Source organism: Cnephaeus nilssonii (genome assembly GCF_951640355.1).
Source record: "Cnephaeus nilssonii genome assembly, chromosome: 7".
Taxonomy (NCBI): domain Eukaryota; kingdom Metazoa; phylum Chordata; class Mammalia; order Chiroptera; family Vespertilionidae; genus Cnephaeus; species Cnephaeus nilssonii.
The window spans coordinates 69659823-69678924 of NC_137078.1; the positions used below are offsets into that span (position 1 = coordinate 69659823).

At 39.4% G+C, this 19102-nt stretch overlaps 1 protein-coding gene across 2 annotated transcripts in view; it reads right to left on the reverse strand.

The window, feature by feature from the left end:
• Positions 1-19102, reverse strand: part of EPS15 (epidermal growth factor receptor pathway substrate 15) — a 121855-nt gene that overhangs the window by 49767 nt on the left and 52986 nt on the right. For both annotated transcript variants that reach the window (XM_079776933.1, XM_079776934.1), the window contains exon 12: positions 6972-7044. In XM_079776933.1, coding sequence (XP_079633059.1) covers positions 6972-7044 — 73 coding nt within the window. The remainder of the gene's footprint in view (positions 1-6971; positions 7045-19102) is intronic.

Sequence of the window (19102 nt, forward strand, 5' to 3'; positions counted from 1 at the left end):
TGGCTGTGGGCGCTGCCATCTTTGAGGGCGGGGCAATCAATTAGCATATTCCCTCCTTATTGGCACCGCCAACTTTGCGATGGTGTGAGGGTCAATTAGCATATTTCCTCTTTATTATATAGGACTAGAAGCCCGATGCACGAAGATTCGTGCTAGAATGGGCCTTCCTTTCCCTGGCTGCCAGCATCACCTTTCAACTCCGGCCCAGTCCTGGAGCTGCCTCTTTCCGCTCTGGCCTCACCTTCCTACCCTGCCCAGAGGCCCTGAGAGACCAGGGGTGGGGTGGAACACCTGTGTTGTTGCCATGGCGACGACACAAGCATCCCGCCCGCCCCTGATAGCTCAGCACCTGTGTATGCAAATTAACCAACATCTTTGTTGGGTTGATTTGCATATCACTCCTGATTGGCTGGTGGGCGTAGCAGAGGTACGGCCAATTTACATGTTTGTCTGTTATTAGGTAAGATTGCTGAAGGACAAAGCCAACCCCTCATCTCTCTTTGAGTTTCCACAATCTAATGCAATGCCTAGCACATTCCAAAGAATAATTAAGAAATGATTGATAACTATCATAAGGATTTTAGTATCTGGGAGAAACTATTAGGAAGTGTGCCTGAGGTTGACAGAAAGAAAGGACTTGATCTTTTAACATACTGTGAAAAGTTGCACTCTCTATTCAACCTATGGCTAAATATTAATACTAGCCTCAAACTAATCTATTGATAAAATGCCCTTTGTTAGATTAAAATAATCAAAATTTCTATTCATGATTTTTATAGTGTGTAGACTAAGACTGATCTGACATTTAAAATTTCCATTATATGGAAAAAATCTTTACTGCTTTAGCATGTCACTGTGGCATATACCTTTCTTGAGTTTTTAAGTTTATATATTTCTTTTATACATTATATTATGGGCTATTCTTACTCTTCAGGAAGGCAGAATAACTGCTTCACTTCAACACAGTAGCTTGAGTAACTACAATAGTTTGAAAAAGTCTTATAATTAAGTATTTTTTAAAAATGCCACTAATTCTGAATGCCTTATTGTATTATTATACATATTACAGATATATAGTAAAATATATAAATCATATAGTTTGTACATAAAGATATGCTGGCCTAAAAAGCAGTTTTTAGGAATACCGGGAAAAAATTTTTTTTCTTTTCCTTTAATTAAAAATGTTCAACCCGGCTGGTGTGGCTCAGTGGTTGAATGTTGACCTATGAACCAGGAAGTCACTGGTTCAATTCCTGGTCAGGGCACATGTCTTGTTTTCTATAAATTATATAAGTTACTGAACATGATAAACTCATCCCCATTCCTCCACACCCCATGAAGTACTACAGGGGTACAGAAAATAAAATTTAAAAAAATACATAAAAACTCGTAGTTATATTAAAGAGTAAAATTATTCATTTTACAACCTAAGTCAGTTGTATAACTGAAAAAAGTAACTTAAGTACTAAACCTATGAAATATTATCAACATGAATATGTTTGCATTTGCTTCATGTAAAATACAGAGTATAAAATCAACAAAAAGGACAATAATTTATGGATAATACACTTATTTATATTTAACTGGTTAAAAAATTCTAGACTAAACCAAAACTAAAAATAATTAAATACATTCATTATGTTGGCCTAATTCTCAAAACAAAAGTTACAGAAGTATTCTTAATATAAAAAAGTACCAATTGTATAGCAAGATGTTTAAGTCAAGGAACAAACAGAAAAGGAGTCTATTAAACTAGGGTGGGTGCTAGAAAATCTCACTAACAGCTTGACTTTATTTCCCAATCATATGCTTCCCAGCATGTTCTAAGAGCGTTATCACTAGAAAAAGAATGTTGAGCTCATGTATCTAATTTTATTTCCACCCAAAATAAGTCAATTTCTGAATTACAATAAAAAAAACATGGACAGTTACTATGAATTATTGAACTTTTACTGATAAAGTATAAATAATTAAGAGCCTCTTTTGCATGAGGGTAATACGAACACTGAAAAAGTCTGACTCTTCATGATGTACTGTGCTACCAAACCTATCTGTAGATTCTGAGTGGGTCTTGACCTGTTTTTAATTTCATGCACAAAATTGAGGTTTATTGATTTCTATTGCCAATAGCTTCCTTAAAATTACATCCATTTAACAATGTTTTTAAAAAATTAATTTTAGAGAGAGGAAAGGAGAAAGAGACAGAGAGATCAATGTGAGAGAGAAACATTGATTGGCTGCCCTCCTGACAGGTAGCTCAGTTGGTTGGAGCATTGTGCTATTCACCAAAAAAGGTTGCAGGTTCAATTCCCAGTAAGGGCACATACCTAGGTTTCAATCCCTGGTCAGGGCGCATACCAGAGGCAACAGATCAATGTCTGTCTGTCTGTCTGTCTCTCTCTCCCTCCCTCCCTCCCTTCCTCCCTCCTCTCTCCTCCCCCCGCCCTCCCTCTGTCCCTCTCTCTCCCTCCCTTCTCTCTATAATCAATGAACATATGCTCAGGATTAAAAATAATAATATTAAAAATAAAGTTAGTTTAGGAAGAAAGGCAAGAGGATGGGGTAAGCACTTAAATTTTTACATGTTGGGTGATACGAGGGGCAGTAGTGAGAAAGAAAAGCACTGGCAGAAATAGGAAAGTTCAAAATTGAAGCCTTTCCCCCCCCCAACAAGATGGAACTCATTTTAGACATAGTGACCTTGAAATGATAAACACCAAAATGCCTAAGTTGAGAGATGATTCTGGTACTCAGGAGAACAGAGGGCTAGATAAATACTTGGGAGTCATCAGTATATGGATGGTAAGGGGTATACTAGTAGAAAAAGAAGGAAGTGGGGGAAGAAAAAGTATGTCAGTTCCTGACAAAGACAACAGAAGCGAAGGGTCAGAGAGGTAGGAGAATATCTAGGAGAATGAATCCAAGAAAGCAGTAACCAGTGGATATGACCTTAAAATTGTTGCTGGTCCTGAGCAAAAAAATTAAAGCACAGCAGACTAAATAGGATTACTGAAAGGCTAGAAAGGGGGAAAAATGGCCACACACAGCAACAAAAATAGAAAAAAGTAGGTTGGCAGCTAAAGTGACAGCAATAGCAAAAATAAAGGAATAAATAAAGGTATTTTCAAATTGGTGAGTTCTAAGTGCAGATAGTCCGATGTGGAGCTTGACAATGAAGGGAGGGTAATAAGGAGACGACAGTACACTACGTAATACTACTACTAATCAGAACATCTACTTAAGTTCTACCTGGTGCCAATTATTCTGGGAGACACTTTACCTGCATTATCTCCTTTTATTCTTACAGCAACTCTAAATGTTTGGTATTTTTATTATCCCATGTTACAGAAGAGAAAACTCATGTATAGAATAGTTAAGTTATTTACTTAGGATCAAAAACCTAGGAAGAACCAAAAAAAAATGTGGGTCTACCTCTCCTCTTAACAACAACAAAAAAAGCCCAAACCATAAACAAACATTTGAGATACAATGACCTTTTATATAGCTTTTCCCCCTTGGATCACTTTGGGCCTAATTTCTCCACAGAATTTGATAAACTAACAGTGTACCTCACATGTGTTAAGAGTGGTCATCTCATTAAATTAAATTTGAAGTTGGCTTGGTTTTCAAGAAAAAAATCTTGAACTGAAAGTTTTCAATATGTAGTTCATAGGACTACAGACAGGAAACAAATATTTAATTATATAGTAGATTTTCTAATTTTACTGAATTAGGAAGACTGTATAAATCCAAAACAGACAAAAATAGTCTTTTGGCACATTGGTCACACATTAAAGAGGCTTTGAAAGTTTGGTTTAAGATATGAGCTCATATAATGATTATCTGTGACTCTACATATGGAGAAAAGCAAGAACACTCAGAAAAGTCAAGTTTGGATTTTGGATTAGGCAGATACTCACTGATAGGTAAAAATTCCCTACTTCTCCCCTGAGGCCTTCATGTTGGCATTTCTCATTAGCATCTTCATTAGAAAAGTTGGGTCATAAAGAAGCAGAGTTCACTATTTTATTCTGCTACTGATAAACAAACAGCTCCAGTAAACTGCCTTTTGCCAGAGAAATTAAAAAATAAGAACTAGGAGTTGTAATTACTTACAGATTTTAATTATCCATGTTATCACTAGTCTGTACCTCATTACCAATGGGTAAATCAGAGTTAATTCAATAGGTAATGAACTCTACATATTACCACTTCTAATAAGTTGTCTTGTGCTTCAGAAAATTGAAAACGATCATTAAAATGAAAAGTTTTAATTATTTCTACATGTCAAATATCCATGTCATCTTAGTCTAGTGTCTCATTACCAGGGATAATACCTGTATTGGAATAGAATAAGTAATGAATCTACTAATGCAAAGTTAGGGCGAGAGAGATAGAAATATCAATGATGAGAGAGAATCACTGATCAGCTGTCTCTTGCATGCCCTCTACTGGGGATGGAGCCTGCAACCTAAGCATGTGCCCTGACCAGGAATGGAACCAGTGACCTCTTGGTTCATGGGTAGATGCTTAACCATTGAGCTACATGGGTTAGGCTACTAATGCAAAGTTTTAATCCACCGTTCTTTTTCAGTGAACTTATGTTTGACCATTACAAACAACTTGGTCTGTTCCAGCCATGCTCCAAAGATGCCTTTTATTTATAGCACCCAATGCAAAAATTCAACAGTTTAGACTTCCTATGCTAATCATACATCTGGATTTAACAAAACTTAAGATTTAACATATACCTTACCGTCACCACTAAGTAATGAAGGATAAGCAAATCATGAAGAAATTTTGACTGACAACAAAACTACAATGATAAGAAATCAAATATTCAAGGACTGAAGACCTGGTTCAGGAATTCATGCACCAGTGGGGTCCCTCAGCCTGGCCTGCGGGATCAAGCCAAAATCAGCTCTCTGGCATCCCCCAAGGGGTTCCAGATTGAGAGAGGGCGCAGGCAAGGCCAAGGGACCCCACCGGTGCACAATCGGGGCTGGGGAGGGACACAGGAGGTTGGCCAGCAGGGGAGGAAACGTGGAAGGGCTCCAGGGCATGTCCAGCCTGTCTCGCTCAGTCCCACTCAGTCCCAATCGGCCAGACCCCAGCAGCAAGTATTTTGCGTCTGCCCCCTGGTGGTCACTGCACATCATAGCGAGCGGTTGAGCGGCCTTAGCATATCATTAGCATATTACATTTGATTGATTGGACGACCAGACAACTGGACAATTAGCATATTAGGCTTTTATTATAGAGGGTAGCCCATTTAACCTAAAAGGAACAAAATCTTAGTTCAAACTGGCTATTTAAATTCACATCCTCAAAAGATCTAGTAGGGAAAACCAACATGTAGACAGATACAAATAACAAAATATTATCTATCATAAAAAACTTTGTACTTTGAAACATTATCTGGTTAACTTTAGAAACTGTCCAAGATTATATCAGAAACTATATCTATTTCTTCAGATTGAGAAAACTTTTGTAGATTGTTTTATCTTATATCCTTAAACTATTTTAGCAATAACTGTTGAAGTCTACGACTCTTTTGCATTTCTTAATAAGCTCAAAAATAATGTAATTGAGGTAACCCCCCATTCTCATTACCCCAAAGAGAAAAAACATTAGTGATGATCTCTTGACTTCTGCATCATGTTTGGGAAAATCCCAGTGCATATAATAAATGTAGGCTTCCAATATGAACATCAACTTCCAACAAGAAGTCTCACTGGGCCCTGGCCAGGTAACTCAGTTGGTTAGAGCATCGTCTTAATAAACCAAGGTTGCAGGTTCGATCCCCAGTCAGGGCACAGACAAGAATCAACCAATGAGTGCATAAATAAATAGAACAACAAAAATCAATGTTTTCCCCTCTATCTCTCTCCTTCTCTCTCCCACGTCTAAAATAAATAAATAAATAAATAAATAAATAAATAAATAAATAAATAAATAAGAGAGAAGTCTCTGTGGCCTCTTCGTCAATCCCTCAATAAATCATTCTCCCCACCCTATCAGAGTCCATCTGGTAAAAATCTCTGGTGAATGTCCCACATCAGAACAAATCAATGAATCTAACCATTTAGAGCTTTTACCTATTTAAAACTGAGATAAACAGGGAAATCCAACATACAAGTAACATGTTAAGAAATGCCTATCTATGAGCTGTTACTGGCAACTGCTACCAGTGTTTTCACACCCAACCTCCTGTATGTACTGGTGCAGCATTCAGGAAATGATGCCCCAGTAACATGGTCACATGCAATGCTTACTGTTCTCACTGCAACACTGCCCAATTTTCTGTATTTTTAATGTTTGAAATACCCCTTTTTGTGTCATTTCCCAATCAGAAACTGAGGTTTGTCTTTTCTATTTTATTTGTAAAATGAAATTACTTAACATAGCATTTACTGAAAATGAATTAAATCTCTTTATGACAGTTTAAGATATTGTGGCTACTAAGCAACTTATAAAAATACTATTTTAAATTATTCCATGTAATTTCCCACCCTACCAGTATTATGCAAAACACTCCTTTAAAATACTAGGTCTCCTAGCTAACAAAATCTCACATCTTTGAAAAAGCAATTTGCGTTTTCAAGATGATGACGATGTTGATGACAATTTCACTCGTTTAATTTTATTGGTGTAATAATATTTATATCGTAAGTCATTAAAACTTATCTTTAATAGTATAATATGCACTTAAATATTATCTTTAAAATACTTTCAAAACTAGAAATTTATGCTGAAAAATACTGCTTTCTCATTGCAGTGTGATCTCTGCAGGCCAGAATTCAGAGAAAAACAATCATTTTATAAAGGACAACTATTTATATCACATATATAATAGGCATTACTTGATCTATTCACCAACACCACAACCATCACATAGTAAATGACCCTATACATTTAAAATATATTCTCCTATATCGGAAATGGAATACTGAATTTCATAGCTCACATACCTGAACCTCGCTTGTCCTCTGTTTAAGAGTATCTTCTTTCTCCTTAAGGTCCTGTTCCACATTATTCTTTTCCCTAGAAGACCAGCAAACAATGCAAGAATATTTGAGAACATCAGCTACAGCCGGTATGGTTATCCAGCTTCCTAATCCTGAATCGCTTTTTAAATACATAGTGAAACATTCAATTTTTAAATGAAGGGCAGATTTTTCTACCCTCTTTTAATTATTTATGGAACAAATAAATATAAGCTCTGTTTGTTAAAAAAAATCGCTTTCTCACTAAAATGTGGTGAAAAGAGAATAGATTAAAAAAGGAAGAGAAAAATAATCAATGAAACACTCAGGTTTCAGTGATCTCACTGTTGCTATGGAAATGCTGTCCAATGAAAATTGCTGGTAAAGAAAAGGAGGGGTTGCATCAGCTTTGTAAGCTTAACCCTTGAGCGCCACTGTTAAATCAAATGAAAATGGCTAATAGAAACAGCCAACAATATTAAGGAAAAGGACATTTACTGAAGTGTTAATGTCCCCTTAAATCACTAGTGTGTACCAATTTTAGAATGAAATATAGAGAAAATGGAAATAATCGCCAATACATGGGCCACTTGCTCTATAAAATACATCTGCTAAAAAAAAAAGCTATTTTAGATCACTGATAATTTCCAACTGATCAAATATATAAACAATGTATGCTAAGTGAAAAAAGAATCACAGTAGCATTTATCTTTCTACTCTTCAGATCGAACAAGCTAGGATCCCCTTTTACTTTGAAACATCATTATCTAAATTCGTACATGATAGAAAAATAAGAAAAAAATTAATTTGTACATGATCTATCAGAGCTGGATTCTTAATGAATGAATCCTAAGCAATCTTAGGTTCAGAATTACAAAATAAAGCTATTTCTTTTGATGTTATCAATTTAACTGCTGTTTGTACTGAAATCACACACACACACACACACACACACACACACACACACACACACACACACACGGCCCCCTTCACTTTCTTTTCTACAAAATGAGAGAAAAAGCAATAGGATTCTGCAGTAATACATTTTTGGGGTGGGGTAGGGGGAAGGTAAAAGAAGGCAACATGAAGAAGGGAGGATGGCGTTAAAGAAATCCTCTAGATTAGTACTGCCAAGTTTCCCCTCAGAGCTTCATGATGGTATTTCAGTTTCATCCCAGACATAACCCAAACATAAGTGCAGGCTCCATTAAACTGTAGCATAAAGGAAAAATGAGACAATTACACCAAAGAAGATGAAGATACTTAAGGGACAACTGCATGCTACATTTATATTTCTCACCTTTTCGAGGTGAGATTTTAAATGTAGACAAAACTTAACTGTTCTGGATATGTAGGTACAATGTTCTTAAGATTTGTATGGCAGAAAAAAGGCACAAGAATAAAGCTATTTGTATACTGTTACTTTTAAACACTTGAGATGGGCAAGGAGCTCACTAACCGTTTCTCAGGTGGGTCGCAATGTGGGTCACGATGTCTCGGAGATTTTAAACAGTCCCTTATCATACGAATCATTGTGGCAATCCGTTTCTCCCTTACCTCAACCTACTTATTATGCAAAGGTCATACCCCACTACCAATCCTTATAAAATTAGGCAAAGTTGAAAAACAGAAAAACACAGGAAGAAAAATCTAAATATACCCCACAAATTCTGCAAGCTCAATCTTGGAATTTTTCTCTCTCCTCTGTATATGATGAGCAGAAGAGTGTTTTCAGTCCCGCTGCAGCATGTCAGAGATAAGTCACATGAAAAACTAGCCCCCTCCCCCATCCCATATCCTCAGAGGCATTCTACACAAGCACAATATTAATTCAGCTCCTGCTTTCTCATAGTAGATAATAAAAATAGAAAACATTACACAGTATCATAGATCAGCATTACACACACAGTTTGGAGGGGAGTGCTCTATCCAGGGAAGATGGCACCTGTGTGTGTTTGTACTTAATCCTTTCTGCTCCGCTGTTAACTGCTTTTATTGGCTGTGTCTGCTCAAGTGTATGTGCATGAAATAGGGCTGCAAGAAGGCAGTAAGTCAACTTAAAGCAGCCAAGACACATGAATGGGAGAGCAAAAGAAAGAAGCTTACTTGGTGAAAAAGGAAAACATTACAAAGGACTCTCAGCTCTAATAAGCAAACACAGTCTATGTTTGGGTAAACTAAAGGAAGCTTAGAAAACACAAATTTCTCTTCATAATTCTGGGTGTGGGAGGGGTGGGGAAAAGGGCAATATCTACAAACATATTTTGAAAACCATTCCCAAATAAGATATGGGAATCTTTAGGCATTAATTTCTCTTAGTACTGAAATCAAATTTAACTTTTGATCTACTTTTATCCAGTAAAATCCTGGTCTCATAATTCCTTTTTATCATAAAAACCAAGTAGTATAACATACACTATTAAACAAAAAACTTTAAAGATGATGGATGCATAACCAATGCAAAGCATTCTGTTTAATATGAGTAATTTAAAATTTTAATTATTTTCAAGATTCTGCACAAAAAATGTTACATGCAGTTTCCTAAGAAGCTCAACATATGTGGATAAGACAGACATAAGATATATTCCAAATAAAGGTATGTGAGCATCTTGCTTAGAGCAGCAGTCGCCAACCTTTTGGACCTCACGGACTACCAGTGGTACTGATTGGAGACCATTGGCTTAGAGCATTACTCATCTTGGATGTCATGACAGGAAAGCTATTACCTTCACCTTAGTAAATTCCAGATAAGGGAAATGTAATGATCCTACACACCCTCTATCTTTGACTCTCTCTCTGGCCCTATTCACTCCAAGATACTGGTACAACCCAAGGAATCCAAGAGCACCAAAGCCATAAAGAAAGGCCAGGGATAGAGCTCCCTGGTGTTCCAAAGGTTGCCTGTTCTGTGGAAACTAGTATCTGAACCAGCAAGAAAAGCAGAGCCCAAGCTAGGCTTTCAAAAGTATAAAGTTGATAACCACATAATCCTACTATGAAGCAGTCAAAAGCTATTCACAAAGACAGTCAGGCTCAGGACCTTGACTTCACGCAACTCACTTCCATTCACCCAGTCTCTGTTTATGGGGAGAAGGGAGTGAGCCATCTGCACTAATTTTTATATAATACCAACATTTAAGAGAAACAGTATTAAATTACCTTCAAAGTCCTTTCTAGATACAGTTTTATGTCTTTTTTCCTAAACATAAGCACATTTTCCAACTGTAAAACAATAAAAACTAGAAACCAGTTAAAAAATAGAAAGTTATGAAACACATGAAGATATATTTTTCAATCCTAAGACTCATTTATAAAAATCCTTTAGTGCACACTTAACCTTAAATAGCTCAATTATCAATCAATCTCTCTAGTAACCGAACACAAAAAAGCACGCTACTCTCATTATGTAATTTTCAGTGATGCAAGAGGGTCTATGGAAACAAGTAAAATGGGCTAAAACTGAGAGCTGGATTCTAATCTGACTCTGCTGTGAAATAGGTTTACTGACTCATTTCAGATCACATAAACTTTCATTTTTTTATTTTTCATTATGCAGATGCTAATATCTCTACCATCTTAAGATCTGCAAGGCAAAATGTACAAGATGACATGTAATTAGGAAAAAAAGTAGACTTTGAGCCTATGCTTTGGTTGCTTTTTACTTATACTAAAATTATTTCTAATTTTAAATAACACCAATGGAGTAATTTTTAAATTTGTTAAAAGGAATTATGAGTTACAAAAAAGTTTAGAAAATGATCTGCGACACAATTGTAGAATATGTAATCACTGAAATCTCTACTCCATAATCTTGTCTAAATATTCAAAATAATCCAAGGACTCTCTACTATTAGCAACTCATTAAATGGTTTCAAAGCATAACATCTGGCTGTGAAAACCAGCGGGGATTCTGTCCACCAGGGAGAATCCAGAGTCTTCTAGAAACCCGGGTGCCCTCTTAAAAGGCCAGCACATTCACCCTGGGCTCCGGTGGAGGTGGGGGGGCAGATCAGAGAGGACTGAAGTTAAGTGAGGACTGGGTTGTGCAACTCCAAGGAAAGATTTAAAGGGACAGCCACCAGGTACCTGTGCTAAGTCCCTCTCCCACTCCGTCAACAGATGCCATCTTCCCTGGATAGAGCCCTCCCCTCCAAACTGAATCAGCCTGGAGAAATGCAATAGCCTCACCCTCCCACCCAGACTTTTATGTGAAACTTAATTAAATTGCCTCCTTATCACCAAACTAGAGGCCCGGTGCATGAAATTCATGCACTGGGGGGAAGAGGGGGGAGTGTCCCTCAGCCCAGCCTGCACCCTCTCCAATCTGGGACATCCCTCTCACAATCCAGGACTGCTGGCTCCCAAAGGCTCACCTGCCTGCCTTCCTGACTGCCCCTAACCGCTTCTGCCTGCCAGCCTGATCACCCCCTAACCACTCCCCTGCCAGCCTGATTGATGCTAACTGCTCCCCTGCCAGCCTGTTTGCCCCTAACTGCCCTCCCCTGCAGGCCTGGTCACCCCTAACTGCCCTCCCCTGCAGGCCTGGTCCCCCCCAACTGCTCTCCCCTGCAGGCCTGGGTCCCTCCCAACTGCCCTTCCCTGCAGGCCTGGTCACCCCCAACTTCCCTCCTCTGCCGGCTTGGTCACCCCTAACTGCCCTCCCCTGCAGGCTTGATCGCCCCCAACTGCCCTCCCTTGCAGGCCTGGTCCCTCCCACCTGCCCTCCCCTGCTGGCCATCTTGTGGTGGCCATCTTGTGTCCACATGGAGGCAGCCATCTTTGACCACATGGGGGCAGCCATCTTGTGTGTTGGAGTGATGGTCAATCTGCATATTACTCTTTTATTAGATAGGGTAGAGGCCTAGTGCATGGGTGGGGGCTGGCTGGTTTGCCCTGAAGGGTATCCTGGATCAACGTGAGGGTTCCCTTGGGGCGTGGGGTGGCCTGGGCGAGGGGCCTGTGGTGGTTTACAGGCCGGCCATGCCCCCTGGCGACCCAAGCGGAGGCCCTGGTATCTGGGATATATTTATCTTCTACAATTGAAACTTTGTCGCCTAGAGCAGAGTCAAGCCTTCTGCTTGCTCCATGGCGGCAGCCATTTCTGTTGGGACTTATGTATCTTCTATAATTGAAACTTGGTAGCCTTAAGCGGAGGCCTGGGCTGGCCAGGGTGTGTGGAAAGCTTGACTTCCTCCATCTCCGGGGGCAACCCTAGCCTCCTGCTCTTTCCAGCTCCGTGGCTGCCACCATTTCTGTTTGGATTTATGTATTTTCTATCATTGAAACTTTGTAGCCTTGAGTGGAGGCCTAGGCCGGCAAGGGCAGGCGGAAAGCTTGGCTTCCTCCATTGCCGGGGAAACCAAAGCCACCCTCCTGCTCTCTGTGGCTGTAGCCATCTTGGTTGGGTTTATTTGCATATTCACTCCTGATTGGCTGGTGGGCGTGACTGGTGGGTGTGGCTGGTGGGTATAGCGGAGTAATGGTTAATTTGCATATTACTCTTTTATTAGATAGGATGTACACTACAACCTCATGCTTCAATTACTCAATCAGTAACACCATTCTTGAGGTAGTCATGATTAAGACCTTCTAGTATCAGTACCACAGATCTTTACAGGGCCAGAAACAGATTAGGTTGGATTATACAAACAAAAGAGCTCCGGATTCAATATTATAAGCAATGTTTTCTCCAGAGATAATAGTTTCTAAGGGTACTTGAACTGAACTAAACAAAAAACATTAAAAAATTTCAAACTGTATGCCTTAAATATATATTTTTTAAATCAGCTCTCAAACATAATTCAGGTAGAGGTCTATAGATAGTATTTAGGAATATAGATCCTGGATATATAGTTCCTGTCTTTCTTCAACTAGAGAAAGAGTGTTCATTCAGCTACTCCAACCAATGTTTGCTGAGCACTTATTCAGTAAATGCTGTGTCTAAGTGCTGAGCTGGGTGTTAGGGATGATGATGATTACTAACATGTATTGAGAATTTACCATGTTCCAAGAACTGTACTAGGCATTTTACATGGTATTATTCGTATTTCCATTTTACTTTATACAACTGAAGCACAAATAATTAACTAAGAAACTGAAGCACAAAAAATTAACTAAGTAACTTGTCTAAGTCATGCCAGGAATCAAACTGGTTTGGAAGCCCATGCTCTGGAATACACTGTATTGCTTTATTACAAACTAGAGGCCCAGTACACGAAATTCGTACACTAGTAGGGTCTCTAGCGGCTGCAGGCTGGGGCCTCCCTCCCTTCCCCCAGCTGGCCCCGCACCCTGGTCAAACTCCCGGACAACTCCTGGTCGAGGGGACAATTTGCATACTACACTTTTATTATATAGAATAAGAGACATTCTGTGTTATCACACAGAGCTCAGAGTCTCCTGTGGAAATAAATAGAATCCAGTATTGTTAAATGTTCTGAGAGAAGGAGATTGAGTGCTCCTAGCTGAGGTGGATATCAGGAGAGGATTCTTAGAAAAGACTTGCCCATTCCTCAACTGGAACACTGAGATAAAACTACTTACCCTTCAGCAAGACTTCAATGATTAAATAAAAGAATTATATAAAGCAGGCAGAGCACAATGTCTAATAATAATTATTATTATTATCACCTATCCTGTTTACTGGCCCAAGACCAGGATAACAAACCAGCTTGACAGGATGTAGCTTTTACTTCCTGATGTTTTTGCTAAAAGGACAGAGACAGGAAGGAAGAAGCTGGTTGAAGACAAACCAATATTAACTCCTGCCTCAGCATAATTCACCACCACCACTCTAAGTGACTGAAGCAATTTCTCAGTACGTTTTGCATTTTCACTTCCAAGAACTTCTCTATTTAGCCACTTTACTTTCAGAGCAAGGGTTCTTGAAAATGGTTTCATGGCTAGTTTTCAAGGGTCTGGAAACTCTTGAAATAAGTACAAAATGGTATACATAGATACACTTTTTTCCCCCCTGGGCACAGTTTACTAGTCTTCAACAGATTCTCAAAGGAGCTGCTTGAAAACAAAAACAGGTACTCAAAATATGAAAAATCAGCACACTAACCTCATGTCCCTGTGAGAATTAAAAATCCTTTTGTCTATAAAATTTTCTACTATAGTCTTCAAAATAAGCTATCACTGAGAAGCTCTTTTGCCTTATTTCAACATTTAACATATGGCCTCTAGTCTTCCATAAACTTTGTGGGAATTAAGTATGGGAAATATTTTAATATTTATAACATACTCTGACTTATTCAACTAACTAACCTATACTGAGATTCTATGGTTTTAGGCAATGAGTGCATTAATTTTTAAACCTATCCAAATGAATAAGACAAAGCTCTTGACCTGAAGGAGTTTAAATTTTTTTAAAAGGCATATTTAAAGAAAGACCATAATAAAATGAGTAAAAGTTTCTAGAAGTAGATAGGAAAGAGCAACTAGCAATCAACCTTTCAGGGAAGGTTTGACAAAGGAGATGGTATTTAAACTGAAACTTGAAGCATCAGTGGAAGTTTATAAAGCAAAACGTATCACAAAGGGGAACAGCAGGATCAGAGGCAAAGAGAATAAAAGTAGTGGCATGTTGAGGTGAGAAGTAATAAGCCCACCCACCATTTGGCTGGAGAAGAGGGATGAAACTGAATAGCAGATTAGAGCACTATGCTGAACACTGAGAGTACAAGAGCAAACATACTGTGACTGCTACCAAGATACTTACAGTGTTATCAGTGTTTACTACCGGGGATGGCTAAGGCAGAAGAATGGTCAGTATGCCAAGGGAACACCAGGAAGGAAGAGCCTTTATGACATACTCAGAAAAGTGAACTGGATCCAGTGGGAACGGGGAGTCCCTAAGGAATCTGAGTTGTACTTTATACATCAACTAGAGGCCCAATGCACGAATTCATGAGGTCCCTTGGCCTGACCTGCAGATCTGGCCAAAACTGGCGGCTCTCGGACATCCCCCGAGGGGTCCCGGATTGCGAGAGGGAGCAGGCAAGGCCAATGGACCCCCACAGGTGCACGATCGGGGCGGGTAGGGACGTGGGAGGCTGGCCAGCTGGGGAGGGACCACAAGAGGGCTCCAGAGCATGTCCAGCATGTCCAGCCTATCTCGCTCAGTCCCGATCGACTGAACCCTAGCAGCAACCTAACCTACGGGTCGGAGCATCTGCCCTGTGGTGGTCAGTGCACATCATAACGACTGGTCGGCTTTCTGACCCCTGATGGTCAGTGCACATTATAGCGACTGGTCGACCGATCGAATCGACTGTCCCTGGTGGTCAGTGCATGTCATAGCAAGCGGTTGAGGCGCCTTAGCATATCATTACCATATTATGCTTTGATTGATTGAAGAGCTGACGGGTCAACCAGACACTTAGCATATTAGGCTTTTATTATACAGGATTGGAGGTAGGATGGTCAAGAAACCCAAAGCAGAGAGTCTATTAGGAGATTATAAGAGTGGTTTAGATAAGAGATAAAGGCTAAAACTAAGAAACAGAAGAAAATATGGACAGATTTCAACAAAATTGAGCCAATTATTTTCTCTTCTATTATATAAGCTAAGCAATACAAGCAAATAGTCCTTATGCTTAAAAAGTAATCTAGTGAGAAATCCAAACAAAATAGGCAATTATAATAAAGTACAGTAAGTATAAGACCATGTACAATAATAGGCTGTTACATAAGATTTGACAGGTGCAGGTTTGGGACATAAAAGTAGAGAGGGCTTCCTCTTCTGGAGGAAATGATGTCTAAGGTGAGATTTGAAGAATGAGGAAGAGTTAATAAGACAAAGGAAATGGGAAAGTGGGAATTATTTCAAGAAACATTTCAAGACAGAAGAATAGGAGGAGAGGAAGAAAAATCTCAAGTATGTAGCTTGAGTGACTAGATGAATAGTGATGTCACTGAGAAAGGGAAATAAAAGAGATAAAGAATGTGGTCAGGGAAAGATTAGAAAGTCATATCCTACTGGATATTCAGATGAAAACACTGCTTGGCAATAAAAAATATAAATGCTCAGGTGAGAGATCTAGGTATTTGATATGATTATTACATTACTATCTTTGCTTTTCCTTTTTTTTTAAATATATTTTATTGATTTTTTACAGAGAGGAAGGAAGAGGGATAGAGAGCTAGAAACATCGATGAGAGAGAAACATCGACCAGCTGCTTCCTGCACACACCCCACCGGGGATGTGCCCGCAACCAATGTACATGTCCTTGACCAGAATCGAACCTGGGACCTTTCAGTCCGCAGACCGACACTCTATTCACTGAGCCAAACCGGCTTTGGCTGCTTTTCCTTTTTTTAAGTTAAAAATATCACACTAATTTAACTTGATTGACATACTTAAATCCCTATGTAGCAAAAGTTGAAGGAATTAGTCACCTAATACAAACAGTTATAAAAGAGAATTTTAACAATCATAATTTTAGCTGGGTAGATGAGTCTCATTATGACTGGAACTGACAGATGATGAAAGTTTATCTACATTGTAGATCTCACCTAAATAAAAACCTAGGGCAAGTATTTTCACAAATGTCAAATCATGTATTCTACATTTATAAAACACTAGAGGCCCGGTGCATGAAAATTCATGAACTGAACTGGGGGGAGGGGGGGTCCCTCAGCCCGGCCTGCCCCCTCTCACAGTCCAGGAGCCCTCAGGGGTGGGAGGCGACCCAGCGATCAGGGGAAGGCGACGCCCCATCACACCTCTGCTGCTGCCACTGCAGGCAGCGTAAGCCTTGGCCGGCCCCTGGTTACCTGAGCCTCAGGCGGCCCTACAAGGCTTGGCAGCCACCATCCGAGGCTTGTCTGTGACCGGACCTGGGTGGCTGGGGGGCTGAGGGGACTGGGGGACTCCGGAGGCAGGCGCGCAGCAAGGCCGGGCCTGAGGGGACTGGGTGCCGCCATTTTGTGGCTGTGGGCACCGCCATCTTTGAGGGTGTGACAGTCAATTAGCATATTCCCTCCTTATTGGCTGTGGGTGCCGCCATCTTTGAGGGTGGGGTAGTCAATTAGCATATTCCCTCCTTATTGACTATGGGTGCTGCCATCTTTGAGAGTGGGGCATCAATTAGCATATTCCCTCCTTATTGGCTGTGGGTGCCACCATCTTTGCAATGGCGTGAGGGTCAATTAGCATATTCCCTCTTTATTAGATAGGATTTCTACAACTTAAAACCTGAAAAGGTTTTGGAGCTCTATGATTTTCTTAGTAACACAGTCACAAAATGTTGGATATGTTTTTATGTTAGCTGGGATTCACTAAACAATATTGCCACTAGTACAACTTAACATTAGGGTTACTAAAAGTTAGTGAAAGCTCAGTTGACCAAAATGTAATTAATAATTGCAAATATTTGCACTAGCAAGAACGTTTTACGTATGATGCTCTCTTCCTACTAAAACACACAATAGAACATTTCATATGTTAAATAACTACTGTTGAAGTCAAGCAAGTCATAGAATACTGGTGTCCATTTTCATAGGCCTGAGAGGCACAGAAGACAAGTATTTTTAAATCTAGATAGCATTAATATATATTATCTAGAAGGCAAAAAATATATATATATTAATGGGCCATTTATGGATCACATGATCATGAAAAGTCTACACACCATTACAGATTCAGTAATCAAACTTTTACTTCTCCTATTCTGAACCACAGTAAAAACTTTTTAAATCTTAATGAGAGGCAGACTAATATAATAGGAGGAATACAGAAGTGAAACTTATACAACCAGCACAATTGATGATGTGATGTGTGAATTTGATTTTTTTTTTCACGAGTAAGAAAGTGGGACTATATGATATCCAAGGGTTTTTTTTCTTTTGCTTTATTTTTTACTTCCAATATTAGAGGCTTATATAATAGGCAAAGGCCAATTTATTAGCAGGAAATAAGAATTTGATAGAAGGCAGATGTGCTGAAAACAATGACATTTTAAAAGGTACTCAGACTGTTTACAGAATGTCGAGTCATATTGTTCAAAAAGGCTGATTACTGAAATTAATAGTGATTTAAAGTTATACTGTCTTCTGCAGACATTTACCTCCCCAGAATGCATTTTTCCATCTTGCAGAATTTTCATGTGGGGATACCCTCTCCTCTACTTCATATGGTATCAGTGGCGAATTACCACCTACCACTCCCAGGACAGAGTTCATGAAAAATCAAACTACAGTATATACATCCCTCACACGATTGTTTCAGGGGTAGGCATGGTGCTAAGCCAGTACAATCAGGTTGAATCTTAGAGGACTTTTCCAGGAACTGCTAGAAGAGAGACACTCCACTAGATTTGAAATTATAAGTACATGAGGCTAAGTATGCTTTAGCCCCCTTGACAACATAATGGGAAAATCCATCTGAGAATGGATCAAACCCAGTGGAAGTGGAAACAAGAAATGGAGAGAGCAGCTTTAGCTGGTTTGGCTCAGGGGATAGAGCATCAGCCTGAGGACTGAAGGGTCCCAGGTTTGATTCCAGTCAAGGACACATACCAGGCAATCTCCAGAGGTGGGGTGCAGGAGGCAGCCGGTCAGGGATTTTCTCTCATCATTGATGTTTCTATCTCTCCCTCTCTCTTCCTCTCTCTGAAATCAATAAAAATATTTTTTTAAAAAGAAAAAAGAAATGGCCCAGTCGGCGTGACTCAGTGGAAAGAGCATCAGCCTGCGGACTAAAGGGTCCAAGGTTCGATTCCAGTCAGGGCACATGCCCAGGTTTCGGGCTCGGTCCCCAGTGTGGGCGTGCAGGAGGCAGCCAATCAATGATACTCTCTCATCATTGATGTTTCTATCTCTCTCTTCCTCTCCCTTCCTCTCTGAAATCAATAAAAATACATTTAAAAAAAAAAAGAAAGAAAGAAATTGGGAGAGCAAGAGAACTGATTATATTATATGAGCCCGAGTATAAAGCTATGCTTTAAGCTATCACTACCTCTAAGAGGTCTTAGTTTCAAAAGTCAACAAATTCACTCTCACTTAAGTTAGACTGGGTTGGTTCTTTCTTGCAACTGAAAAAAAAAATCACAACTAAGTTTCTCTACAACAATCTCAAAATAAGTCTCATGGATGAGGAAAGATTATTGCC